We start from the raw sequence: 27,740 nt of genomic DNA, 5'->3' as shown, positions 1-27,740 counted from the left end.
CATTTTGGTTTAATTGGGCAGAGCAACCATGTCTTCTGGATGGAGGTAAAAAAAACAACAGCATTTTTCAAGCTCCTTGGCAGTCTTGCAGCAAGGACATGCACTGGCCACGCCTTTCAGCAAGTGTCCTGTAGGACAGGGGAAGAAGGATATCAGATTTCTTCTGGGAACCCTGGAGACTTCATCCATTTCCTTTTGTTTATCTCCTTCCTAAACCTATGGCAATGCACAGCCACATTTGGATGTTGCTGCTCACTCTCAAGTGCAGTAAATTTTTGATTGTTCATTTTAATTTTCCATCTTTTCTGATCAGTGTGTATTTTGGATGCTATCTAGGGAAAACAAAAATTAGTAAGATATTTAGATTCCTTTTTTTTTTTGGGCTGCTGGATTCATCAATATTAGTTATGCCACATGTAACACTCTCCAGAATCATTCTTTTAATTTAACCACTTTTCCCTAGAAAACTATTTTCTTGACAATTACCCTGATTTCTTTTCTTATGGTAGCCCATCTTGCAGAAGCAACAGAATCCAACTGAAAAAAGTGAGGATAAGGGGATGCCACCAGCTAATGCAGGCTTTTCTGCCTCTCCTCTTGCTTTTTGACCCAGGCTGCGGCAAAGAAAGTCAGTTCATCATCCCTCCCATAGCACACACTCACATTTCTCTTATAATTGCAAGCTCAGTACTCCTTGCTGTGTTGTGAAACCCTGCCTCCTCTCCTTTGCAGCACATCTTTACCTGGATGCTGTGTACTTCAGGCAAGGAAAAAGTCACTTCCTTTAGCTCCTAAGTCTTTTTTTTCAGGCTGTTGTACACAGGAACTTAGAAATCTGTGACAATTGCTCCCATTCCTGAAAATGGTATGACCTCATCTCCCTCTACAATTATTGTCCTTTTGGGTTCATTCCTCTTGACCAGATGTTCAGCCACTGCTACTCAGGCTTTGTACATCTGAATGCCTCCTAGCCAATAAGGTTAACAAAATCAGTGTTTGGCTGTTGAAGTCCTTCTAACTCAACTGCAATCTCTCCCTCCTTGAGAAATTCTCTGTAATGCCCACTAGGAAGCACTAAGATCTCAGACATAGCAAGAGATGTAGATTTTCTTTCTAGCTCTGAAATCCTCCCATTGAACCTTCTATAGGAAGAGTAATTATTTCAGCTGGACTGGAAGAACCAATCTGCTTATTTGCTTCATTTTCTACAGCTCCCATGACCCTTATTCTAAAATTCTGCTTAAGTAGCCGAAAATTCAGGAACATTAATGAATATGAAATGTAATGAGAATGTTAAAAGGAGTAGTTTTCATTCTCAAGTGCTCATGCGAGAGCTTGCAGTACTCTAAAATGCCAAGCCACTGGTGAAGGCTGCTCACCGAACATTAAATTCCCCATATAACAGTAACTTGAAAAATATTGCTGTTTCTCTTCACGAGTTCTGATAACAAACATGCCACAAAATAGAGGTGCTTCTGTATGTCTCAACAGATATAAAAAATGATACTGAGCTACACGTGAATAATGCAAACTGCAACATACAACTCTTCCTTGGACATCTAGGAAAAGAAAACCAGGAGTTTTGAAAGGTACAGGTGTTTGGTAAAGTTCTAAAGCTATATATACAATAGAAAAGGAACTGGAGAAAAATAATGTACCTATTATGAATATAAACTTAGAAAGCTGTGATGTCAATGCTAAAGGGAAAAAATGAAGAGAGCTCATGAAGGTAAGTAAACAAGGAACAGCATGACCTAAGGGAGACAGGAAGAGGAAGAAGAAGTAAGCAAGGGGCAGAAATTATTCAAGGTAGCAGGACACAGAAGACCTCCTACTGTCACAGCTCACTGTGAAAATCAGCACTGCAGAAGCCATTGGCATTGCTGTCCTACATTTTTGAGTAGAAATGGGGATCAAGTGAAACTGCAACCATACTTGGAAGGAGCCCTTAACTAAATTCCAGACAAAAAGGACACAGAAGCTCTGGCAGAAAACAGATGTAAAGGAGCATATCTGTCAGGGTTGTTTCTATACTGCACTGCAGAATTCCAGAAAGGATGATTAAGGAGGAATGGAATTGCAATCAATTATATAAAATAGGATGATGAGAGAAAAACACAGCACTTCAATATATGGTTTTCAAGGAGATGGCACTTGAATTTCTCTAGCATACTTTTTGTTACTTCATGGTCTGGTTTTGTATTGAGTGAGACACAACCATGAGTTCCACTGATGGGCTCCACTCACAGAGGAGCAGCATTACTCAAGCAGGAGAGAGAGCTGTTACCAATACATTTGTTCATTAATATTCATTATTTATTTTATAGTAATAAGCTACAGCCCGAATTCCAATTAAAAGATACCTATAGATACTCATGAAAATGCAAGTAGTCCCACAAAAGTATAGTTCATGTATTATAAAACACTAGTACCAGAACTATAAACCAAAGATAGTTTCTGGGATTATCACTTCTTGAGAACCCACCTCTCATTTCAAAACTTGAATATATTCAGAACCAAAACTCCATAAAATAAAAATAAAATTTCCTTTCAGGAAGGGAAACAAAATCTTGCGATTTCAATGGGAATCAAGCATGCAATCTTTGGTCCATGTCCCTGCAGTTCCCAGCATCCCATGTCTTTTGACGGCTTTGATACTGGTGAAGACTTTTTTTTTTTTTTTTCCCCCTCAGTATCCATGCCATGTCTCTCATATCTTCCCCTCAAAGTTGTTTTCCTCCTTGATTTTTTCCCCTACTTTTGCAGTATATGTCAGCTTAATTTTGGCATGTTTTGGACCTTTGCACTGTAGCTCATGGAATCCTTGTCCATTTTTTGTATGGAAAAAATTTGGACGAATTGTCCCAATTTTCTGGGGTTTTTTTTTTGTAGTTTTTTTTTTCAATTGCATTTCATTTGATGTGTCTCCTTTCTAGTGTGTTCGGATGTCTTTTCTGTTTCATGAGATTTCCTTTCCGTTCCTGACATTTGAAACAAGTCAAGATTCCACATAAAAATCCTTGCTCCCTGCACAATTAAAAATGTAAAAATGAAAACAGCCTTTATGAGTATGTGCTGAGAATTGGATAGAAAGGAAAGATGGATTGGCCCATTCTACCAAAATTCATGCAGAACTGCATTCAGGAGGACTTAAAGAGACGAGAATGCCAGTGAATGCCTCATTTCCTCTCAAAACAAGTCATGGTTCAGTTTAATCAGCTGCAAAGAGCATTTCAGAAAGGGCAGAATTGATAAGCTAGTTTTGATATGCTTATCTTCAGCATCAGCCCTAATCAATTCAGCTGAGAAAGTAACTTCAGGAGGAAAACAGCAATGGTAAGCTGTTATAACTCCTGAAAATTTACTACTCTAGACGGATGTTTTGTAATAATATTATTCCAACACTTGCTTTGTTCTTCTACTAAAATTAAGTACATAGAGGAAATTATCCACTTTATAAGAATACATATTTTAAAATAAATTCCAAACTAGTTAATTCTCTTTGATGTTTCAGTAATTTGCATTAAAGTCATAGGCAAAAAGGGAATGTAAAAACAAGCACTTCCCCAGTTCATCTCTTCAGCATGTTATGCTATTCATTTTCTTTAGTCTGACACTGTTTAACTTCCTGCTTGAATGCACAGAATTAAATCCAAGGAAAATAAGGAAACTATTTCAGAAAAAGAAAACAATTATATAGATTAACTTAATTTAAATGCACAGGGGGAAAAAAAGTCTCATTCACACTACAACAGAGTAGTTTTCCTAAACTGAGACTTGGAACAAAGCAGATATAAAGCTTCTGATGCTGAAAAAGGACACATTCTCTAAGATTGCTTGGACAGGGAAGTGAGAGTGACCCATCCAGAGAATCCTGGACACAGGAGCTGTGATGCAGCCTGCTCTTCTTTGAGCTGAAAATGGAGTTTTCCCAGAGAAGGCAGGATTACAGCAATGTCTCAGGTACAGCTGTCAGCCTCCGGGCCACTGAGGGATGAGCATGTCAAGTGTTTTTAAGACAACTGTGACTTTCCATCCCAGTATGCTATTGCAGATGCCTTAAGGGAATATCAGAGGAATCCAGCTCCTTTTAGCCCTGTTGAAGTAGTCAAGACTGATGTCTAAAAGCTGATTCTGACCTTGGTCTGAGATTTACAGAACAGTACACAGTGAAAGTACAGGCTTAATCCCTTGACAAACAGGATTGTGTCTTCAGTGAGAGAGCTCAGCTCAGTTAGTCCAGATACGTATTTCCAACTGTCTTGTCCTGGAAAACTTAAAGCACATCTGAATAAACGCTCTTTAATTTAATTCTCTTTAATTTAAGGTGAATTACATATCTTTCTAAAAAATCAATGTATAAGGTCCACAAAGATGCTTTCTCTCTTATTACTAAATGAAATTAAAACAAGAAATAGGTTCCCTCCCTGTTTACAAAACCATACTGAGAGATGGATGCCAGGCACAGAGAATGTTTTGTGTCACCAAATAAATACAACCAGGCATCTCCAAAGCCATCTTCATTTGTAAAGCTCCTGTGCTATCAATTCCCAACATTAACCCAGGAGAGTTTGTCAAGAATGAACCTGTTCTGTATAGGGCCAAAAAGCCTTCAAACTATTAATACCTAATCCAAAATATAAAAAAAAAAAAAACAACTGCAGGTGCAAGTAGAGCCAGTAGGATTACACACAGTGTTAAGGTATCTTTGTGGCTCTTCACAAGACCAGTCTGTAACTCACTGCTGAATGACTTCAGTTTGTTCATTCTGGAGAAGAAAAGGTTTTTGGGGGACCTTAGAGCAGCTTCCAGTACCTAGAGAGGCCCTGAAAGAGAGCTGGAGAGGGACTCTTAATCAGAGAGTAGCGATAGATAAAATTGCTACTTCCTTCTTTTTTTCCCTTTTGCCAGCCTTGCCCCTGGTTTTCTTTGGGGCTCTTGTTGTGGAGGTGCATGTACCAGCCTGGCTCTTGGCAGGTTTAGGTTCTGGCAAGTCCTTACTAGGAACCAAATGGAATCTGAAAGTCACAACACGGTGACTGGTGCTTCCCTGTAGGAGTGTGTCCCCTAATGACAGAGTGGCAAAACTAACCTTTGTCCCCCAAAAAAGGAAAGAAGCCCAGAAGTTTCTCTCAACGATTAGGTGAAAAGCCACCTCATAGGACCTCAGGGACTTCACCAAACACTAGAGAACATCTAATTGGATAGAAGCCAAAAAGTCCCGCCTGAGCTATCAGGTAGAAAAGAACAAAAAGAGCTAAAGTGCTTTTGTGAGGTGTTTTTACCAGGAGCAGACATCTGCACCTGGCTCGAGTTTTCTGTTTGTTATTTTGCCTTTTATTAAACCTTTTTTTTTGTTTCTAACACCGCAGCAGAAGTCATCCTTTTATGCCCCCAAAGTAATAGCTGAGCTATCCTTGGGTGTATTAAGTTTCTTTTGAGGGCTTATGAGACCTGGCCCAAGAAAAACAAACTTAATACTTCCCCTTCTGTGGTTTCCTTGCCTTCACCAGCTCAGCAAATCTGGGTACCCCTGACAATGTCCTTGTTATGATGCACTTATATTTCCCCATTATGATGTTCTTATTTTCTTACGATTTCCCCATCTGAGGCCTCTCTATGTGACCCCAGCATTGCTGAGTCCTCCCAGAAGCCAAGTATGCTCTCCCCAGAAGACAGCTCCATCCCCATTGACAAGACCTTCAAGTCCATGTGGGTGCTGCCAGAGCAGCAGGTGGGATACTCCTGCGCACCCCTGCCCCACAAAAATGAAGTATCAGGTCCCCAAGAAGAAAGGTGAATGCAGAGCATCCCCCTGAGCACCTGCCAGAGCAGCTTTTAGCTGGTGCCCCACTGTGCAAGCAGAGACCCCTGAACTGTGGAAGATGCTCTGATCTCTCCCTCATGCAGTTCCTGGTATTAACCCCACTGGCACTCCAGCACGGTTCTGGGGGGGACACTGGTGCTGTCTCCAGGCACCGTTTGGGCTGTGCCAGTGAGCTGATATTGTGCCAGCAAGTCACTGTGCCAGCAGGACAGCCTCAGTGTCCATAAAAATGGTAAGTCCCCAGAGCTGAAACTCTATGGCCCCAAGCTCCACACCTCCAAGACTGCCTGGCACATACCCCGTTTTCCCCTCCTGCAGTACCAGGCCAGCAAGCTGAGCCAGACAGGGACCAATGAAAAGGGATTCTACAACTTTTCCCCGATAGTCAGCAGGAGCTAACACAGTTGACATAGAAGGTGAGGTTAGGGGTCTTCATGCCCCCTGTCTGGCAGCACACAGGCCAGGGATGCTCTGGTAGCCAGCTGCAAACAACCCACTGGACCCTCATTTACCCAAAAAGGCTCATTTTTGCAGAAATTAGGTATTTTGAGAGTGTCCATGATGTCATCAGTGGTTCCTGTGGCTAGTGGTTCTCACTAGCAGGGGTAAGGGATAACCAGGCTCACCGGGGGAGTGTGGCACTGACACCAGCTGCCTCCGTGCCATCCCCTCAGGGGCTGCACCTGCCAGCTGGGGGCACCTCAGACACACCAATACAGAAAAATTCTTGCTTGACAAATGTAGGATATAATCAATTCCTAAAGACCCCAACAGTGCACGCTCAGAAAACAAGCGTAGGAAACTTGCTACTTCCTCCTTGTTTTCCAGTGTTTAGCCTTGTTCTGGTTTTCCTCAGAACTCTGGTCAGTAAAGTTCACATCCTAGCCTGGCTCTCGCCAACAGGTCATTGCAGCAATAGCAGGGCTTGTGTTTGGGGGTTTGGGGTCTGGCCATTCCCACCAGAGATTCAAATGGAATCTGAAAAGTTGCAGATCTGTTGCAAGCACTTCCCCTTCTGTGGTTTCCTTGATATCCCCAGCTCAGCAAAACTGGGAAATCCTGGCATAATTTCCCTGTCATGATGCACTCATTTTCTCTCCTTGAAACTCTGGGTGAATAGGAGGGAAGTAGCAGTAGGGACTGAGCATTGTGAAGAGGAAAACCCTGCAGCCACCCCAGCTCCAGCCCCGCTTGTGTTCCCTCAGCCCCTGCAGTACCATGAAAATTGTAGGATCATTTATTTTGGAAAAGACCTTTAAGATCATCAAGCCCAACTGTTAACCTAGCATTGCAAAGTTCACCACCAAACTATGTCCCTAAGCACCACATCTACATGTCTTTTAAATATATTTAGGGATGGTGACTCCACCACTTCCCTGGGCAGCCTGTTCCAGTGCTTGACAACCCTTCCAGAAAAGAACGTTTTCATAACATGCCCTGGCTCAATGTGAAGCCATTTTGTCTCATCCTGTCACTTGTTACCTGGGAGAAGAGAGCAACCTCCACCTCACTACAGGCCTTTCAAAAAGTTGCAGAGAGCAATAAGGTGCCCCTCAGGGGAGCTTCCTCTTCTACCATCAAAGAAACCTGTGGAAGAGGTTTTACAGTGACTTTTGCGATCCAGAGAGAAGTTTGATAAGAGAATCCATGTCTACCCCTGAGAGAATTTTCTACCAAGGTCATTGACATAGAAACCAAGAAAGAAAGAAGGATAAATAAGAGAAAACTGCAACTGTCTATTGCAATAAGGACCTTGTTTGTCTTTTGTGATCAGTAAGTGTAAACTTATGAGTTTTGTAAGAATGTATAAAAAGCATGCATGCTATAATAAAATCTGGTTTGCAGCCTTCTGAAAACGGAGTGTGTTGCTTTGTATTGTGACCGTCTCAACTACGACACAAACCCAGCTCCTTCAGCTGCTCCTCGTAAGACTTGTTCTCTCTCAAATCTGAAAATCGCAGCCCTGTGGCTGGCACTTCCCTTTCTGCAGTTTCTTCACCTCACATGATATTTATGATAAACTCATTTTATTTCCTGAAATCCTGTGCCCACCCAGTGGTGTGGGTATAAAAGGACATCAGCAGGAGGAGGGGTTACCGTGCAGAGGAGAGCCCTACAGACACCCCAGGTCCAGCCTCACTCGTGGATCTCTCGGCATTCTCAGCACCATGAGGGTCCTTGCAGCTGCCCTGGCTGTTCTGCTCCTTGTGGCCATCTGCTCCCTGGCTGAGGCTGATCTCAGAGTCTCCAGGAGTGCTCCATCTTTCAAGAATGGTAGGTTCTCCTTCCCCAGGAGAAAGCCCCATCCCCACTGATTAGACCCTCTTGTCTATGGAGAAGGCTGGGAGCAGGTGGTCATCACTAGTGCAGGGACTAAGCCTCAGAGATGGAGGTTTTCAGGGTGCTCCCAGAGGACACAGCACAGGTGATGGCAAATCCTCTGGGAGCCACAGGCAGAGCCTCTGCCATAGTGTGGGGTCTCACTGGGCCCATCTCTCTTCTCCTACATTAGCCGAAAGCAGCCCCTGCTGCTTCTCCTACGTTTCACGCCCCGTTGCTCGCAGCGTGATCAGCTTTGCCTACATGACCAGAAGAACCTGCCCAAGGCCAGCTGTGGTGTAAGTACCCAACATTGCTGGGGTCCAGGGCGCACCAGCCAGGGCAGCGCCCCAAGGTGTCCAAGATCATCCAGGATGGGGAAGGGTGCTGCCAGGAGGACCTACCAAAAGCGCCCTGATGCCCTGGCTGAGTGCCTCAGTGTTGCGGTTGGATTGTGGGGCCTCCCTGGGGAGTCCCCGGAGGGCAACACTAAGGAACACTTAAACTGAGTGTTTGCTGGTAACAGCCAGCAGGCAGGGAGACTCCACACGGCTCTGAGGGTGCTAATAAGACGAGGGTTTATTGGGGGTCCCACCCCCAGGAGCAGCATGGTTTCTGAGGGAGAAGGGGCAAGGGGGAGGGAGGGGGAGAGAGGGAGAGCCTAGGGGAGAGAAGGGCCAAGAGAGGGTCTGGTCTCCCTCGCACAGCTTAGCAGGGAGATTCCAAGTGGGAGCAGAATAAGACTTGGGCCAATGGGAATACAGAGACGTGATACTTCAGGGGAGGATCACAGGCCTGGAATAAACCGTACATTTTCGAGGGGTGAGACAGAGCATACCATTTACTAAAATGTAACACCACACCTCAACACTGTTTTTCCCAACAGCCTGATCACCAGGAAGGGGACGCAGCTGTGTGCAGACCCCAGTGCCAGCTGGGTGCAGAAATACCTGGAGGACATGAAGCTTTGGAAGTAATGACTCGTCCCTGCTGCTGCTCCAGGGCAGTGGGCTCAGCCCCCACAATGAGACTGCAATAAGAGTGCTTGAGCTGCATCCTTCTTCAAAGGGAAAATTTATTACAATTGCCATACACTTGTCTAACTAAATTTTGCTTGCACAAATGCTTGAATAAAATGTTTGGCTTGTCAAATCCTTTGGGTGTCTCTGAAGTCCCTGCTGGAGCCCCAACATGACAGAAGTGACCCATGGGAAGCCTCGTGCCCTCCCCACTCCCTGGTTTCACTGCTACCCACTGTGCAGTGGCCCCATGACAGCTCCCACAGTACTTCCCTCTCTCCAGCCTGGACTCAGCTCCTGCATCCCAGCATGACCCAGACATACCTGTGGGGTGACACTGGCATCTCATCTCATTTCTTGGGGCCCTGTCCACACAGCACATGCGAAGCCCAGTAACAAACCTCCTGGGCCAGGCAGCCCTGCTGGGCATCTGCAAGCAGCTCTTTGACATGCTTTCCCCAAAGACTAGAGGATGAGGACAGTCTTTGACTACCTGACACCCCCACTCCTAGCCCCCTCCTACATTACAGCCCCCTGCAGGGGTGGAGCTGAGGTCCTGGTGCTCCTGGGTGCTGCTGTCCCCACATACACACCCGGTGCCACAGTGCTGCCAGAGGAGCAGGCAGGAGCAAGCAGCACTGTCCCCACCACTGACACCACCTCTGTCCTCATGCCACTGCCCAGCACTGGGGACATGAGTGGGACATCTCTGCAGGTGACACCAGCTCTGCCCCCGGGCCACACTCTGCTCTGCACCACTTCTGCTTGGGCCAGGACATACAGAACTATACCAAAAACTGGTCACTTGGGGTCACAGAGGTAAGGGCACTGGAGAATGACATCCAACAAGCAAACATAAGCAAACTAATGGTGCTGCAGCCCCTATTTCTAAAAATTGTTTGTGTAGCTCAAAAACTCAGGCAAACAAATGCATAAAGCTGTGCACAAGTACACACAATACTAGAAGAAGATTGAGAACCTGTTGGAGTTTATAGAGCACAGAAGTTGAATTTATTTGCAGAGAGCCTGAAAACTCAATCAGTATTTCAAATGACAGACAAGATAGAACCATGTATTCCAAAATGACTCAGGAATACATACACACACTGTAATAATGACATTAAAAGAAGCTCTAAACCCTAAAATTGATGAGTAGGTCTGCACAAGATTTGGGCAAGGCTCATGGACTTCTTTCTGTATCATCAGTTTGCTGTACTTCAAAGCTCAATTCAACTGCTCTTCAATGCAATACATAGTGCAACAATTTTGTCCACTTCTGCAATTCAGTCTTATAGCAACAGCTTCTAGGTTAATAACACTGAAAATCCCTGATTTAGGAAAAATGTGAAAGAGAAAACACAAGACTTTTATATTACTTACAAGGCAAAAACAACAGTCCAGTAAAAATCCTCCCTGGGGCACTGTTTTCACAAATCTCATTACAGTTTAGGCAATCTATTGGTTCTTATAAACATACCAACCCGGGATTAAATACTGTGCATTTTCACAGCATCATGGAGCTTTCGTCTTAATACAGCTTGACTTAATCCCCTCCCAAAATTGCCTGTTGACCACTGCACTCTTTGGCTCCCTGGGGAGGACGCACTAAGGTGGGAGGTTGGCACCATCAGGAGCGGCTCTCCTGCCCAAGAGCTGCACTGTGAGCACACACCACGGGGCCCAGAGCCATTCCCACGCTTCACCCCTGGAGAACAACCCAACCGAGGTGTCCCTGCATTCCCCACAAGCCTCCTGCCCGCTCCACCATCCATCCCTCCGTGCTGTCCCGGGTACTGCAGGTGTTCTTCTCTGCCACCGCCAAGGGAGCACGGGGGAACCGCTCCCCATCCTTCCCTTCCATTCCCCGAGCTGCCTCGTCTTTTTATGTGTACTCTTGGACATTGTGTTAATATCTGAAAACTTTGTTTGGTGAAAGTAGTGGTGCTCGAACCCACTGTGTCCCCTTGTTCTCACACAGCTGACATCAACACCAAGTGTTGGGGGGGAAATTACTCATAAAGCGTGCTATATTCAGCATATTTTGTGAAGCAAGCACTGAGGAGAATGAGGAGAACGGCATGAGGAGAAACAGCTCAAACCTAACTCCTCTCACGCCCCCCAGACCCAAAGCAGACTCTGGATTTTGGACCCTCGCCGGCCTTGCCACCGCTCTTCCGGCACCGACCTCCCGTCCCCAGCCGGGGGAGGGACGCGGGTCCCGCACGGCATCTCGGGAGTTGTAGTTCTCCGTGCAGCTCGACATGGCGGCTATGCGGGTCCTGCCGGCCCTCGCCGCCGCGCTGCTCCTTGCTGCCGCCGGCCAGGCCAGCAAATACTCCCGGGAGGCCAACGAGGGGCTGGCGGCCGCCGACGGCAAGCGGCGGGAGGCCGGAGAGTTCCGGGTGGTGAGGCTGAACCAGATCTGGGAGAAGGCGCAGCGGGTGAGTGGGGGGGCGCGGGGCGATGGCGGTGCTCGGAGGCAGCTCCGAGGTCGGGCCCGGCCGCTTCAGACACTCATTCCCCGTCAGGGAGATGGGGAGGAGCGGGGAGCTGTGTGTGAGGAGAGGCCGAGGCTGTCTGGCCCCGGCTCGGGGCTGCGGTGGCTTTTGTTCTGTTTCGGGCATGGCTGTCCCGACCGTCACGCAGCGAGCGCTCCGCTCAGCGCCGCGCCGGGCGGCTGTGCCGGCGGCGGGGAGCAGCCTTGTCCCGGGAGAGGGGCTGTGTGTCTGACCCTGGGAGGTGTTCCCCTGCCCGGGTTTAAATGCAGCAGCTAAACCACATGCCCAGGAAGTGGGAAGAGAGGGGGAAGCCGCCGTGGTGCCGTGTAGGATCTGCGCTTGGCTCCAGAGCTCGCTGGGTGGATGCTTTAGCCGTGTTGTTCAGGACTGTGATGCTCTCATGTGTCTGAAGGCCGTGGCCTCGGTTCCTGCCCGGCACAGGGCAGAAGTTCACTGCAGGAGAAGAGGAAACCTCCACCCTGGTGGTTGTGTCGCCTACATTCATATCAAGTGATGTAGACAAATGCAAGAGGACCAGCAAATGGGCTTCACCATTCCCAGATGATAGCTTTAATTTTGACAGTGAGTCAAAACGGTACTTAAGTTTCTCTCACAGTGGACTACAAAAAATGTTTAATTAAAGTGAAAATACAATCAAATTATTTCATTACAGTGGAAATATCTACTTAGAACTGAAATGAAGAGCTGCAATGGGAAGAGAAGAATGCACTGCAGATATGCTCTGAATGTTGTGGACCATGGGAATTAGGGTGATGACTGGTAAAGGTTCAGTTCTTTCAGGCAACGAAATATAGTTAACATTCATTTTGGATCTTCTGTATTCTGAATAGCCTGAGCTATTGAATTGGAGGTAGGGCATCCCTGGGTTCAGCCAAAAACTAGAACCCTGCCATAGTGCTGCCTCCCAATGTGCTAAAGGAAGGTATCAAAATTACTCCTTTCCTTGGTGGGAGACAAATGGAATGGGGCATAGGAAGGTGTGTTAATGAAACTCCAGCTGTTGAACTGACAGCTGAAAAAGAAAACCCTGAGACTAGAAATGATCTGTAATGATAGTAATGTCAGTTACCTGTCACCTTTCCAATTACAGTCTTTTTTCGTGTTCATACCTGGCTCTTCTGGAATTAAAATTTGAGGTGCTTTACATCATCTATGTTAAGATGCTAAAATATAAAATGGATTAACTCTGCCAGTAAGGAACTAAAGCTTAGTAAATTCTGTATGTGTGAGCTGGGTTTTAGAGATGCAAAACCTATTTGAATGAAATTTGCCACCATCTAAACTTCACTTTTGAGTACAATTGTCACCCAGCATGTGCTTTATAAAGTGATTTTTCAGTATGTCTGGGCAATATATGAATTAAGAGGAAAACTTTGCCTGTGTGTTACATCTGATTTAAAATACTTCCATGTATCAGTGCAGAACTCTTCATTCCTTTATTTTGGTAGTAATAGAGAAACTACTGAGAACAGGGAACTTCTTTATTTTGACATAAAAGTGAGATATGGCAATTTAGCATTGCAACACACAGCTGGAGAAGCTGTCCTTAAAAAAGCCCCAAAACATTACTTAATGGGACCAGAAGCTGGCAACCCAGACTTTCTTCTTGTTTTCCTGAGGGTGAGTGGGAGGGAGTGCTTGATCTTTCTCCAGGATGTCTTTTCATAAATAGTAAATTTGTAGTAAAGAGCTCTTTCCTCTTGGAGGCAAGAGTGTAGGTAAGAATGTTGCAGGTAATGATTGTAGCCAGCCCAACAGCAAATGATGTAATTGTTGTAAAGTTCAACAAGTTTCCAGCACTTATTCCCAGAATTGCCAGATGCCCATCATGGGTGTTAATGTCCAGGCAGCATAAGGATTGAGGAACAAGGAATGAATTTAAGGAGTTTGTTGTTTGGTTATTTAATCATTAAACTTAACTTTTCACCTCTGCTTCTAGTTAGTTACTCCTGCGTGTGAGTGATGTGAGTAAAGTGATGAGGAGTCTTACCATTGACATTTTTTACCTGGTGTACTCAGGGTCCAACGTGGGATAACCTTCCTTAAAGGAAGTAGATCTTGAACTGAATACTTTAACTTATGTATCCACTCTGTATTACATTAATGGGACAGGCAAGGGGCTTCCAAAAGGTTTCAAAGGATTTATAATGCTTACAAGGATGCTTACTTTAGTTTCCTACTAAATTATAATGAGAATTAGAAAAATATTGTTCTAATTGGGAGTCATTTGAGTAGAATCTTGTTTTCTCTTAAGGAATAGTGGGCTTAATGTAGTTCCTTAGTATTTATTAAGACTTTAACATGTTTGATTAATGATGTCTGCAGACTTTATGTTTAGAAGTTCTAATATTCTTTTCTATAACTTCTAGAAAACAGAAAGCTGTGCATGTTTATGGGATTGCACTAACTGCAGAAGGGCTCTAACATAAACTGCACTGTGTAATCTTTTATACAGTAGTGTGTTTCTGATGACAAGGTCACATATAAAAGATTTTATTTTCTTATATTTGCAGTAGTTTACTAGATTTAGGAGCTAAATTACTTCTTACCTAATTATGCCTGGCTATTTATTCCTGTATTTCCTCAGCCCAACTACTTATGATGTCCACGCTACTTGAACACTGTCTAGTATTAGAGTACATAACTACCAAAGACTAAATGAATGCTAGGCCACCTTGAAATTTGGTGAGCTACAGAGAAAACTACCAACTACCAAGACACTTGGCCATTCCTTTCACAATTTGTAGCAAACCTTTCACTCAGTCTTGAAGCTTCAGGGCACAATTCTTGCTGAGGAAAGTGATACTTGGTGCCACTGCAGCAGTGACACTTGGGCTGTCCAGGTCATCCTGCACCAGAACAATAAATAAGTACATTATTATGGTTTTTCTTTTACTCAGCACATACTAAGAACCATAAATAAAGTGGTTCCTTCTAAGTGCTATGTTTATGTAAAGCAGTTACCCAAAATTAGATAGTAAAGGACACAGCAGGGACACTCCTTTGCTTTAGTATTATTAGAGGGATCAGAAATTTTAATGTGTTCTATAAGTACTTTATTTACCTGTGATTCTAACTGCTCTAGATTTTAGTAATTTCAGTAAGCCAAGTGCAAAATGCAGAGGAAAAAAATAGTTTAAAAATCAAAATAATTGTATGCTGTGGCACAAGATTAATTAATAGGACAGCCTATGATGGAAACATGAACAATGATGTGGACACTTCCCTGAATTCTTGTCAATAGGAAGTGCATCAGCTTAAAGTAATTACACTTTTCCTAATCACTTTAAAATAACCTACTGACACACAAAGGAACGACCGAATCTTTTCAGTATCATTCAGATGTTTAAAAACAGTACTGAGCTCTGAGTCTGTGTTTATTAAACATACTCCTTCCTCACTGAAAATGAGAATTTTTATAATCTGTTAGCTGGTTTTAATGACAAAAAAAACCCTCCAATAGATAAACTTGTGCTAGGACTGATGAGCCCAGGTGGTTTCCAGCTGGATCTGAGCTCCCAGGAGCTGGGCATGCAGTAGCTGGAGGGGCTTTATCTCCTCTCTTCTCTGGGCTTCTCCTCACCTCACCATCTGTTTTTTGACCACGTAGACACAAAAAAAAAACCAAAAAAAAAAAACCTGGTTCTGAAGTATTAAGATGGTTTGTTACATTTATTTGTTTTAAGCTGAATAACTAAGGTGACTAAAATCTGGAAGTTCAGGATCAACTCACAACAGTGCTGCTTAGCCAACCACGTTAGTCATTGTTCCTGTTTTCTCCGTAGCTCACAAAATTTCAAGATGACCTAGCATTCATTTAAACTAATTTTTTTTTTCTATCTTCAGCCTCAGTGTTTTACCTTTTTTTTTTTTTTTCTAGTATCTTAGACAGGAATACCTCTGGGTTTTGTATGTTTTAGTGGCATAAAACATAAACCATGTTAAGAAATTATATGAGAATATTTTTTTTCATTTTGATCATAGTAAAAATTGCTGATGAAGTGTCTCTTTGACCTGCAAGGCCATCCTCAGTGACCTGGTAAACTGAAAAATTGTACTAACCAATAAAGTTTTTCAACTCACTATAACTGTATGGTTGGAAGATGGTCCACAAGAAAGCACATGTGGTGACAATGGCATGTTGTTTGAGAAGAATTGCTGTGCCATACTGGTTATTATGTATCTGTACTGGTTCCTGAGGTAGCTCTGAAGCAAAAGGGGACTCCACATAACTAAATATAAACTTTTCTGTGTTCTTGTTAGCTCCACCTCTCTGCTGTGAAACTGGCGGAGTTGCATAGTGATCTAAAAATACAAGAAAAGGATGAGCTGAGCTGGAAAAAGCTAAAGGCTGAAGGGCTGGATGAAGATGGAGAGAAGGAAGCCAAGCTCAGACGAAACTTAAATGGTAAGGACTGTCTTGGAAAGAAGGAAAGAAACTTTGCATCACACACACACATGGTTAGACACTTGTGTTTAAACTATTGAATAACAGGTTGCCTTTGTGGACGGTAAGGACTGTCTTGGAAAGAAGGAGTTTAAACTTCGCATCACACACACACATGGTTAGACACTTGTGTTTAAACTATTGAACAGGTTGCCTTTGTGGAGCACATTGAGCACACAACAAGTGCTTTGCAGGTCAGTAGGGAGCTGCAGGAGCCTAACAGAGTCCTTTGCTCTCAATAATTTCAGAAGAGGTCACCTGGGACCACGGTGTCTTGAACTGTTCGCTGCTCCTCCATGAGCTGCAAAGTCCAGCTCTGCAAGCCACAGATGTAGCCCATCTCTCACCTTCCATGCACCACAGTTAGTTCTCATGCTTCTGTATCTTCTATTCCCTTGCAGTCATTATGACTAAATATGGAATGAATGGAAAGAAGGACTCTCAGCTAGTTGATACCAACTATATTAAAGATGGCACAGAAAGTGACACACTAGATGATCCAAGACTGGAAAAATTATGGAGCAAGGTGAGTAAGATTTCCAGGAACTGGAGTGTAGGAAATCAGTATTTCTTCACTGGACTCTTAGCTGTGTCTTCTGAGAGCACTCAGACTTGGAAATTAATGGCTTTACTACTCTTTTGTCAAGTACTGAACGAAGCTGCCTTGCTCTGTAGCTCACATCTTTGTGCCCTGAGAGAAGCCCACCTGCATTCAGACCGTCCAGCTGTGGCAGTTTGTCTTTGGCAAATAAAACACCCACATTAATCTGAAGGGTGGAGTCTGGGTCCCCTGAGGTCAGACAGACCTGAACTCATGGTTTTCCTTAGTGTGACTGTCACACTGTGTGGTACTATATCTATGGTGTTTTTCCTGGTTTTCTTATTGTTGTTTGTGGATGTTTTAAAAAGATGCATTTAAAATAGAACCATTTTGTAGACTGTCTAAAAGTGAAGTGTATTGTGGGGAAGGGTTTTAAATAAGGGTTTTCTCAACCTAGTATTCAACTGAACATTTTCAGGATTTGCATTCATGCGTAAAAAGTGGAAGATGTATTGTCAAGTTTGGGTGGTTAAAACTGGCAAAGTTATAATCTTCAGAAATTAAATAATTCAAATTTTAAGAAGCAACTAGTCAGGTAAATCTAAAGAATTCTCCCATGAGTCTAGTGCAGTGATAGTAAAGCAGAAAAAAGGTTTGCTGGATTTTAAAATGTTACTGCCACTAGATACAGCTATGGCAAGGAACATGATGTCCTGTGCTTTGGGGAACAGTAAAGTGCAATAGGAGAAATATTCCCTAAGCAAAAAAAAAGGTGGTCTGAGTAGGTTTCAAAAACATTCACTTTTGATCAGGCATTGCAGCAAGTATGCCACCAGATTTGTAGGTAGTGTCCCAGCTGTGTGGGCAGGGTTTACTTAATGGTTAGAGAGAAAGTGCACAGCAGAGTGATACAATCTTCACATGACTGTGTTTAATATCAGGCTGCATCCCTCATGCAAGTGGTTCCCTTACAGTTGTCTGTGGAGCTCCGTGGCCCTTATTTCTACATTAAATTGTTTCCCATGGAACAGAAATGCCAGACACTCTTCACTGGGTAGTCCATAGCAAGCCCAGCTTTATAAGTCTGAAGCAAACTTCTTTTGACATGATTAAATGCATCTTATCCATCAACATCTAAATCCTGACCACATACAAGTATTAAGAGAATAAAAACAAAAGATCTAAAGAAAAGCTGCACTTAATAATTTTCTAAATGTGGTGAGAAGTGGGAAGACGTTTTGGCAGTTGAGGGCACTTAAAGCGCTTGGCCTGGAAAGGATAATGAGCTCATGTTTCTTTCAGGCTAAGACCTCTGGGAAGTTCTCTGATGAGGAATTGGATAAGCTTTGGCGAGAATTTAAGCATCACAAAGAAAAGATTCGTGAATACAATATTCTGCTGGAGACTGTGAGCAGAACAGAAGGTGCCTGAACATTTCTCTGATGTTTCAAGATCAGTACATCTCTTTTCTCTGCCCATTGTTTCCATCACTTCCAAATTTCTTTGAAACTCCTCACATTTCTGTCAGAACCACTTGCAGGTGCTGGCATTTTCCAGGGTTTAGTTCTGCATTAGCTGCCAAAATTCTTGCCAACTAATGAAACTGTTGCCATTTCAGTTTTGTGATTCTGCCTGCATTTCATGCAGGGAAAATCCCATCAGGTTAGCAATGATGGCCATTGCAGTTTACAGGAAATTATGGAGCAAGCCTAAATTCACTGCTGCAAAATGCGATGCTAAAGTCTGCACAAAATGCATGTTTTATCTCACCAGCTTTATTTGCACTCAACTTAAATCCTAAGCACTTAGCATTTTTTATTCACCTCAGATTTGGGGGATTTCTGGCGTTTTTGAGCTATCAAGATTTGACCCACAATCAATAATACTTACTGTTCTTCAACAGATATGCACAAAAATGTTATCAATCCATCCGAGGAGAACCTGGTGAAAGAGGAAATCTTGCACAACAAACACAGAGAACTCAAGGAGAAGTTAAGAAGCATCAATCAGGGGTTTGAACGTTTGCGTAAAGTCAGTCACCAGGGATATGACACAACCAGTGGTATGATACAGCAGGGTTTGTGCTTCCTTGGGATTCATTTATTTTTAAAAAATTAAAATCATTGGGCAAGGGCATAGTCACAGTATCACAGTGTATCGTGTACCACAGTGGGCTGAAGAGATAGAGCCAGCCAGTCCTGTTTAGAGCCAAACACTGGAAGCCTAATGAAAGCATACAGTCAGTGTGTTAAGAGGATAGTTCTGTCTTCCATGCCCCCATCAGAAGGGATATTGCCCCCCCAGGAGGGCAAGTAGATGAGATAACATGCAGAGCAAGCAATGCCTTCATCCAATTCCTCGGGTTTGACTTTTTTGCTTTTAAAAACCTACTTGTTTTACCTAGTACTGGTATCTAGTTTTATGCAGTGCTTGGATACTTTCCCTTTTCATCTAAATGGATCTATTAGAAATGCAGTGCTTATTGTCTCTGTTCTTAACTATATGTATGTGAGAAAGCATCTCTCTTCATCTTTTATAGAAGTTGGGCATTAAAAGCATTGTGTCCAGATTTTCATTTTGTTATATGTGTTTGTTTAGAATTTGAAGAACCAAGAGTGATTGATTTGTGGGACATGGCCAAATCAGCTAATTTCACTGAGAAAGAACTTGAATCTTTTCGGGTAGGTAGAATTCCAGTGACTACTCTTGAAGAAAGATATTTTGCTACATAAAGAAACGCTTGCTGTTACTCTGATTGCAGCAACTTCTGTATTACCCTCCAGCCACCATAAAAAAGTCATGCTGCCTTTTTAATACTTCAGATATATAGACATGTGTATAACTTAATCATATGCTGGTTCTGTTATAATCAGCAGAATGAAAATTCCGCATCCTCTCAAAACAACTGTTGCATATTTTGAATCTCTGAAAGATCAGGTTCCTCTTCTTTGTTGTCAAGGCACCAGATTTACCCCTCTTACGAATGTCTTAATTATGTCCTTGGGAAGCACTGCAATCTCTATACCCAGCAATTTCCCTCTCATGCTCATCTCTTGTACTGTTAACTTCCCATGTTGGAACTGTGTTGAGCTGACACAAAACTATTGTGATAAGGAAATAATAGAGAAAATAATAGAGAAATAATAGAGAAATCCATGCCTGTGCAGTTCATACCACTTTTATTCAATTTAAGTTATATAAAGATTTGATTTTGTTTTTTAAATCTGACTCTGCCTGTTTATCAGATTTTAAAAAGAGGCTTTTTTAAAAATTTGTCTCTCTCCCCTCAGTCTACTGTTCTTATGCCTAAATTTTTGCTTGGTGTTCTCTGCTCTCATCTTGTAGCACCTCACAGCCACCCACAGTCTCCTTTTGAGGACTCTGCAGTGGGTCGTTTTCAGCACTGCTTTCAAAATCAGCAGTCTGGTGGTGATGGTAATGGGTTGTCCAGACATTCTTAAGAAGCAGGGAACTGAAAAAGCTTTCTGCGCCTGACTTAGTAAAGTATCATTAGGAGTGTCTTGGCAAGAGAAAGGAAGGCTTGGAAAGCAACTCTTCTGAAGCTGTGTGTATTTGTTATCTTAGGAGGAGCTGAAACATTTCGAAGCAAAAATTGAAAAGCACCATCATTACCAGAAACAATTAGAGATTTCACACCAGAAACTGAAGCATGTAGAGGGAACTGGAGACAAGGATCATCTGAACAGAAACAAAGAGAAATATGCCATGCTGCAAGAAAAGACAAAAGAACTAGGATATAAGGTCTGTATAAATCCAGTGTTACATACATGTTGAAAGTTTAACTCAGTAGCAGAGGGGAAGTAGATTATCCAGTGCTGATTTTTCATGCAAGCTGAATGAATTCCAGAAGGGGAGTTCAAGACACATCTGTTCTCCATGTTTAGTACAGCATATACATAATTGTTTTTTATAGACATAGTTCTAAAAGGCCTGAAATCTTCCTGCTCTCTGCTCTTTCTGTTGTTACAAATACTCGTAGCAAAATCTGAATATATTACTATATTGATAATTTATTGTCTTCCTGAAGTGTGTTTTGTGTGTTTTGTTTTCCTGATAGGTAAAGAAGCACTTGCAAGACTTATCCAGCAGAATCTCTCAAGGTCTTCAACACAATGAACTATAAGAATTTGTTCTGCTTCATGGGATCAGTCTATTAACACAAAGCAGTTAATGTGGTTTTTTGAACAGGGCTTACCAAGGAGTCCTTCTGAAATAGTAAGGATTGACAAGAGTGTCCTGTAATATTTTTTTTTGTCTACTTAATTACCAATTTTGTATTTGCACTGTAAAATTAAATTATTAGATTAAATATTTAGGTTGCACATCTCGGATCATAAAAATCTTACTTCTGAATCAAGTAGCAGCCTTTGAAATAATCAGTTTTGTCAAAAGGAAAAATATGTGAACTCTCAAAGGATTTCTGCTAGTAAAAAAATACTAATCTTATAGTCAGGTAAGGTATTCTGATCACTGAAAGCAAACACTGAGGTACAGGAAGGTTAAGCAGAGGCCTGAAAAGTCTTTATTTCAATCCTTGGCCTACTACATTTCCTACTTAAGGTTACAAAAATATTTTTACTGACTTTGAGCAGTGGCTCAGAGCTGCACTGCTGCACTGTATATGAATCTTTCCTGTGAGAGGGGGAGGGAGTAACGAGGGAACAAGTACTGAGGTCAGTTTGCACAGTTTAGTTATTGACTAACATGTGTGTGTACAATTATCTTGTTCACGGTTGCTTTGGTTTTGCTACACTTGGTCATTAAAAAAATCAAAACAAATACTGGTGAGGCTTTTTTTTCACCTTCCGTTTCATATAGTGAGAAGTAATCAGACCTGGTTTTTGAGCATGTTGCTGATTCCTGAATGTTCATTCACACATCAGCTTTTAAGAGAGAGGAGGGGTAGTTTTGCACCACAAGGATGTGTTTCTATGTTCTGAATAGGCAGAAAGATTTCTAAAGCAGCTTATCTCTGAGTGTATATTTCACTTCAATCTCCAGTAAGATTATTATCACTTCTCCTTTCATGACCAGATTTTTCTGGTCAGAATTTTGGCAGACATCAGACACGTGGGTTGAAATTGTCTATAATAACAAAGCTGACCCTTTATTTCAAATGAAAGTTTCAAATGAAACTCTTCCAGGAATAAGGCCAAGGTCCAGTGTGGGTGCATCATTACAGCTGCTTGGTTGGAGCTCTGTCCCTCACAGATGGCATTGCTGGGGTGTGCTGGATCAGGCAGCTGTCCTCAAGCCTGGCTCTCCCTGCCTATTCTATTCCATGAGAAATACTGAAGAGACCCATTCAGTCAGAATAGGCCACTCATCCTGGATCATCATGGTTTAAAAGTAACACGATTCTTGACTTAAAAACTGTATCTTCATGTGCAAGGGATCTGAACCAAAACTGGTAGCAGTCTTACTTTGAGATTTTCTTTGAAGTTAGAATTTTTTTTCTTTTTTTTATTTTTTTAATTTAATGTAAGCTAAGAGTTATTTATATTGCGGAGAATCGCTGTCCATCACAATAAGAAGCCACCACTAATATTAGCAGTCTCCTTAGAGACAGCTCTGTTCATGTAGTTTATGGCATACCTTTAGTTGGCAAGCTAAAAAAGTAAATCTGAAAATAGCTGCAGGCCATTTATGAGAAAACTGCTTTGGTTTTTTTTTTCAAATGCTACACACTTCTTCCCCAGAGTATGGCTTTAAGGGCTGCTCAGCTTCTGTATCAGAGCAGTAGCTGTTTTATCTTACATGTTTGTCTACATCAATTCCCTGTGAATGCAGAACAGAAATTAATCTATATTATGTTAGAAAGCAAAGACTTCACTATGTCCTTCAGTTTCCCCTTTGGCAGGGTGAGAACCAAATCTGTGAGCTGCAGGTCAGTTTGGTGGCTGTAGGCTGGGTGTGGAGGGTCCCACAGCAATGGCCCTGGGTGAAGAATTTAGACACATGCAGTAAATGCACATGCAGAGGAGAGATGTTACATTCATGTTTTCTGAAAAATTCCTGTTTTCAGAAAATGCCCAGGATTTTTCTCCTGGGAAGCTGAAAAGCCTCAGAGAAAAAGGAAAACCATAATTGTCTCATTTGCTTTTCTTGTGTTTTGCTCCTTTGGAATGTAGTTAGAGATTGTTTATCAACAGGAGATTTTTTCATTAGTTTTTGATGTGAATTGTTTTGACTCAATGGCCAATCAGTGCCAAGCTGTCTCGGGACTGTGGAGAGAGTCACGACTTTTCATTATCTTTTTAGCATTCTGTAAGTATCCTTTCTGTATTCTTTACTATAGTATAGTTTACTATTCTTTAATATAATATAGTATCATAAAATATTAGCGTTCTGAGAACATAGATTCATTCCTTCCTTCCAACGTCGAGATGCCCTGCAAGCACAATAGAGAGGAGCTACACAAAGCACTGAGGCACTGCTGCTGAGCAGTCCTGGCAGGGTTGTAGGGAATGGAGCCGCTTTCACAGGGCACATTCAGATCCTGCTGCTGAGGGAGATGTGCTGCCCACGGGAAAGCAACACATCTCAGCCTGCACTGAAGGCAGGCACAGCAGCTGTATGCTCCGCACAGGAGGGCACAGCACAAAGCTGGGTTTCATCTTCAGTGTCTACCTGAAGTAGAATATGCTTATCCAAGAATTTCTGAAGTCTGGAACAGCAGAAGGTGCTGTATTCATGGAATGAATAACCAGGGTCTGATCAGTTACTGAACAAGTGCAGAGGTGCTGCAGCAGAGGCTTTAAAGAGGCGATGGCTGAACCAGGCAGTGGCTGTGCTGTCTTTACCTACCACACCACGACAGTAATTGGGCTCAAAGGCCAGGTGGGCTCAAGCAGAGAGAATGCTTGGCAAGTGCTGCGAAGTACAAGAGGCTGACAAAATACTTACAGTAATGTAAAACTGGGAACAAGTCACAGCTCATCAGAGGCAAAGGTTGGAGAGTGGGGTCAGCAGAGTCACTCCAGTTACTGAGCAGAGCTGTTAATGAGTCATCGGGCCCAAAGCCGGGGCACACAAACCAACAGGAGAACAAAATAAAAAGGCTGTTGCTGCCCCTGCACCCAGCTTCCCCTTGGAATAGTCTGTGGCTGAGTTAGAGTACAACAGCATAAGGGAAAGCATGAGCAATGGTCTGCTCCTGTCAAGGCTCCTCAGGGCTTTCCCTGCTTTTTAAGATTTGGGACAGGCTAGGGGGGTGTAAAGCCTGATTCCACTCTAGTTTCTATGGTCTGCACCTCACTTGCATCAATATATGTACAATTCAGTTTATTGTTGCAGTTTTAGTCCTCCAAAGACTGTTCATGCAGTCAAAATAACAAGAGTGGGTAGTGTTTGAGATATTAAAGATTAAAAAATAACTTGAGTCACCACTCCAGTGTTTCTGTAAATAGCAACAAAAATTCAGAGCCGAGAAAAAATGTGTAAATGAGATATACCTGCAGTCCTGTACCTTGTAAGGGGTGAATAATGGAGTTCATGGGTTGCATGGAAGAGGCATCTGAAAAGGAAAGAACTAACACTTTTATACAGTGGTTGAGTCTTCTCTTCCTTAATAGGTGTTCTAGCTGATCCTTTTGTAATTTTTCAAATTAACAAGTTTTTAAACCACTCTGAGAAACAATTTGAAATACAAAAGTAGGAGCAAAAAAAGGAGAAAAGAACTGCTTTTCTTTGGAAGAAAAAAAAAAAAAAACCCAGACCATTCAATAATAATTCTATAGTCAGTCAAATTCTGCCCTGAAAAGAACCTCAATTTAAGTAAACATGTCAGTGACTTCATGTAAGACAGATTTTATTTGTTAGAAAGGGGGGTGGAAAGGTGAGGGAAATAAATACATAAGGCATTAAATGCAACCAAAATAACCAAGCCTTTCTTTAAAAAAGCACGTCCTACATGTTGGTACAGCAGCTAAGATGGCATCATTCTACCAAAACAGATAAGGAACAGCACTGTAGCAGATTTATTGCTGCAATAATTTCCCCTCTCCCCTCCCATGGGGTCCTGATGAATGATAGATCTGGCAATAGCAGGAATATTTAAATTTACCAAGTAGAGATCATTTACATTTTGTCAGGTGAAGTGGCATCTGCCTTTTCAGATCCTGTTTCTGCAGGAGGGGATCCCTGTGCTCAGGATCTGGTGGGAGCAGGATCCTTGCCTGGACTCTCCTGCTCGCTGTGTCCAGCTCTCCCTGCGGGGTTCCCTCAAGCCAGGCTTAATGCAGATTAGGGTAAAAAGCAAGAGACAGAGAAACCACCTTAGCTTCCAGAATGTGCTGCCTCAACAGCTGATCTTGGCTGAACATTTACCAGTAAGTAGTACACAGAAGTTCTAAAATATATTTTAAATACATTTTTTCATTCCATAGGGTTTAATGAGAATAGAAGAAATAAAGTAATGTAAGTCAATAAATAGAATAGATTGTTGCTTTCAATACAAACAGACCTACCTTTGTAACTGAGAGCTGGGTGCTGCATTTTCTGTATGCATTATGTTCTTTAACAAAGTGCTGCTAAATACCAAAACCAACATTTCCAAATACATCATGCAGTTAATGTATTTCAGTCTATTCAGCTAGTGCCTGTTGGGAAGCAGGATATTCATCTACAAAAAAAGACTGCATGGATTTCTTTTACTAGTATCTACAGGCATAAAATGGAAGCATTCATAAAATCTGTCCAGTAGAGCCAAAATAAATTCATAAGCCCTTCTCCACAGTAAATATTTCAAGTTGAGCCATATTTGGTACAGCAACATTTGCAATACAAGTGCTTTTACCAATAGCCTTTAAAGCACTTTCATATCCAAATGTTCAAGTATATTATCCCACCACTCAACAAAAGAGCACTCTCCTAAATCAGAAACAGTACACAGATATTAATGCTTAATATGTGAACTTTGTTCCTTCAATGATGCATTAATTTATCACAAAAGCTGTCCATTTTAATAAAACTAACCATTTCAGTCTCCAAGTTTACCTCTCAATAACTGCTCCACTGTAAAACTGCCAATTTCTATAGGCAAAGTGAGTGTTGAATCACTTTGAAATAAGCCTCCTACTAAAATAAAATGCTGTTTAACATGCTACAGTTGAAATTTTCCAAGCACTTTAAAGAGAGAAGGGAGCTACACTATTTTAAGAATAAACACACTGAGAACTGGAAGCACATGTGAAAACCAATAATTTACAATACCTGGCATTGGGTCCTTTAGTCAAAATTCAAATTTCAGTTTCTAATTCAAGAAGACATCTGAACCAAAACCATTAACTAAATGGTTCTTCAGTGGGGAGAGAGTCCATTTTCCACCATTTCAGATCCAAGTTCTGGGTCTCACGTTTATGTCTGGGATGGATGTCCTAAACCACGTTTGAATTAGCCTCAGTTTGCTTGTGTCACTAAAGCCTTGCCACCAATTAGACCTTGCACTAATTGACCCTTATTCTTTGCAGAACTGCAAAACAAAGTTTTTATTCATGATTATTAATTCAGGATGAGAACAAGATTTTTCCAGAGATGTTCTTAGGAATTGTTTTTCTTCTCATTTTAATGCCATATCTAGTACAAACAGCTGTACTAGAACTTTTGAAAGACCAAAACAGCCAATGTAACTAAATAGGACAGTCAGAATTCCAGATCAAAATGCTACCACAGTATGTTTCTGGGATTACAGGAGGAAAAGGAGTGACCCTGTTTAGCCACAAGCATACCATGAACTTTTCATCATCTCCTTCCAGCCTAGGAACAGAGCAACTCACCCTGTTCAGCTTTGACCACTTACAGCAGAGACAGCAGGGCACAGTTAGTTTGGCATCTTCACATGGGCAGTGTTGCTGCTTGGCCAGCAGGTTTCTGTTATCCAGTTCTTCTGTCTCTCCCTGCAGTGCTCAGGGCAAGCTCCCTGCTGATGGACAGAGGGACAGGGCTCCCATCACAGGCCACACTGCACATGTGGCCAGCTGCAGGCTGCAACTTGCACCGTGACAATTTCCCAGGCAGAACAGCAATGAGAGGCTCTAAGCTGGTTCACTGTTCCCACTGTATTTGCTGTCTGCAGAGCTCCAAAGCAGCACAACCGGGGCTGTCACCGCAGGAGAGGCATTCCCACAGCTATTGCTTCTGGTCACTTTATGGTCACCACTATCACAGTTCTGTGATTCACCATAGAAAACACAGAGACAGCAAATCCAAGATCAGGTCCTGGTCTTTCAGCAGACCTGATCCATCTCTACCAAACCCCCCAGCCACTGTAAATGACACTGGCGCAGCTGAACACAGAATTAAGGGCACCCTCCTTTCAGGTTACGGTGCTCTCTGTTTCACAGCACTTTGCTCTTTACACACACACATCTTGTGGTGCTGCCCTTTTGCCAGTGCTGCCAAAGGACAGCTGCTGCTTTCTGGTTCTCTGCTGACACCTACCTGCTTCATCAAATTCCTGGGAAGATACTTTCCTGTTCTTCTCAATTTGTGTCCAGTACTGCTGGCTGTTGACAGTAAAAGGACAAAGTGTTACAGCAGCCAAAGGCAGGCCATGGGGTTCATCCTCCAAATTTGGCAGAGATATGGGGAAAGATGAATCTGAGTAATCCATTACATAATAAAACTCCAGTATCCAAAGAGCAGGTTCCTTTCTGAACATCTAATCAGCTCTATTTTCTGTATATGGACTATCCATAAATTGCCAGCTCAGCCCACATATGAGAAAAATTTAACTTATACAATAGCAGATGCTAGGGCTTTTTTATTTATTTATTTTTCTTTTTAAGGATTTCACAACCATATAATGTAGAGAAAAATTACTGTCATGCTAAATCTGCTTTCTGATCCCACCCCCCCTAGTGCATGTTCCTCAAATAAGTTGACACGTATTATTTCAGTAAAATGGTGATGTTACATACGCCTCTGTGTACACAGTGGGATAATAAATTTGAATTTCTAGATGCCCTGATGCAGGCAAGCACTTGAAAGTATATAAGTTTTAAAGTTCACTCACCCTCAAGTTTTTACTAAATTCAAAGTTCACATG

The 27,740-nt window shown here is 42.5% G+C and overlaps 3 protein-coding genes across 6 annotated transcripts in view; 2 read left to right on the top strand and 1 right to left on the bottom strand.

The window, feature by feature from the left end:
• Positions 1-7,919: 7,919 nt before the first annotated feature.
• LOC121365757 (C-C motif chemokine 3-like) lies at positions 7,920-9,298 on the top strand. Its single transcript, XM_041490200.1, has 3 exons — positions 7,920-8,101; positions 8,340-8,445; positions 9,033-9,298. Exons 1-3 carry the CDS (start codon positions 7,996-7,998, stop codon positions 9,121-9,123), a joined length of 303 nt encoding a protein of 100 aa, XP_041346134.1. The 5' UTR covers positions 7,920-7,995; the 3' UTR covers positions 9,124-9,298.
• Positions 9,299-11,383: 2,085 nt separating this feature from the next.
• On the top strand, positions 11,384-21,472 carry LRPAP1 (LDL receptor related protein associated protein 1). The gene is made up of 8 exons (XM_041458779.1): positions 11,384-11,606; positions 15,948-16,092; positions 16,533-16,657; positions 17,975-18,095; positions 18,576-18,734; positions 19,271-19,353; positions 20,258-20,434; positions 20,751-21,472. Exons 1-8 carry the CDS (start codon positions 11,427-11,429, stop codon positions 20,814-20,816), a joined length of 1,056 nt encoding a protein of 351 aa, XP_041314713.1. The 5' UTR covers positions 11,384-11,426; the 3' UTR covers positions 20,817-21,472.
• A 2,677-nt stretch (positions 21,473-24,149) lies between these two features.
• DOK7 (docking protein 7) overlaps positions 24,150-27,740 on the bottom strand; it is a 65,321-nt gene continuing 61,730 nt past the window's right edge. The window contains exons 12-14 of one of the 4 annotated variants that reach the window (XR_005955472.1): positions 27,134-27,198; positions 24,777-26,862; positions 24,150-24,209 (exon numbers count right to left, since the gene is read on the bottom strand). Coding sequence is in view for 2 of the 4 variants with exons in the window: in XM_041471633.1 (XP_041327567.1) it covers positions 26,728-26,862; positions 27,134-27,198 (200 nt within the window). In the remaining 2 variants the exon portion in view is untranslated. Of the gene's footprint in view, positions 24,210-24,536; positions 26,863-27,133; positions 27,199-27,740 lie in introns of those variants that run through there. The other 3 variants (XR_005955471.1, XM_041471633.1, XM_041471811.1) reach the window with 3 other exon arrangements.

This window comes from Pyrgilauda ruficollis, unplaced genomic scaffold, assembly GCF_017590135.1.
Source record: "Pyrgilauda ruficollis isolate IOZ18807 unplaced genomic scaffold, ASM1759013v1 scaffold1, whole genome shotgun sequence".
Classification (NCBI taxonomy): Eukaryota; Metazoa; Chordata; class Aves; order Passeriformes; family Passeridae; genus Pyrgilauda; species Pyrgilauda ruficollis.
Note: the sequence above shows the minus strand (reverse complement) of the source record. Positions and strands in the feature narration are given on the sequence as shown.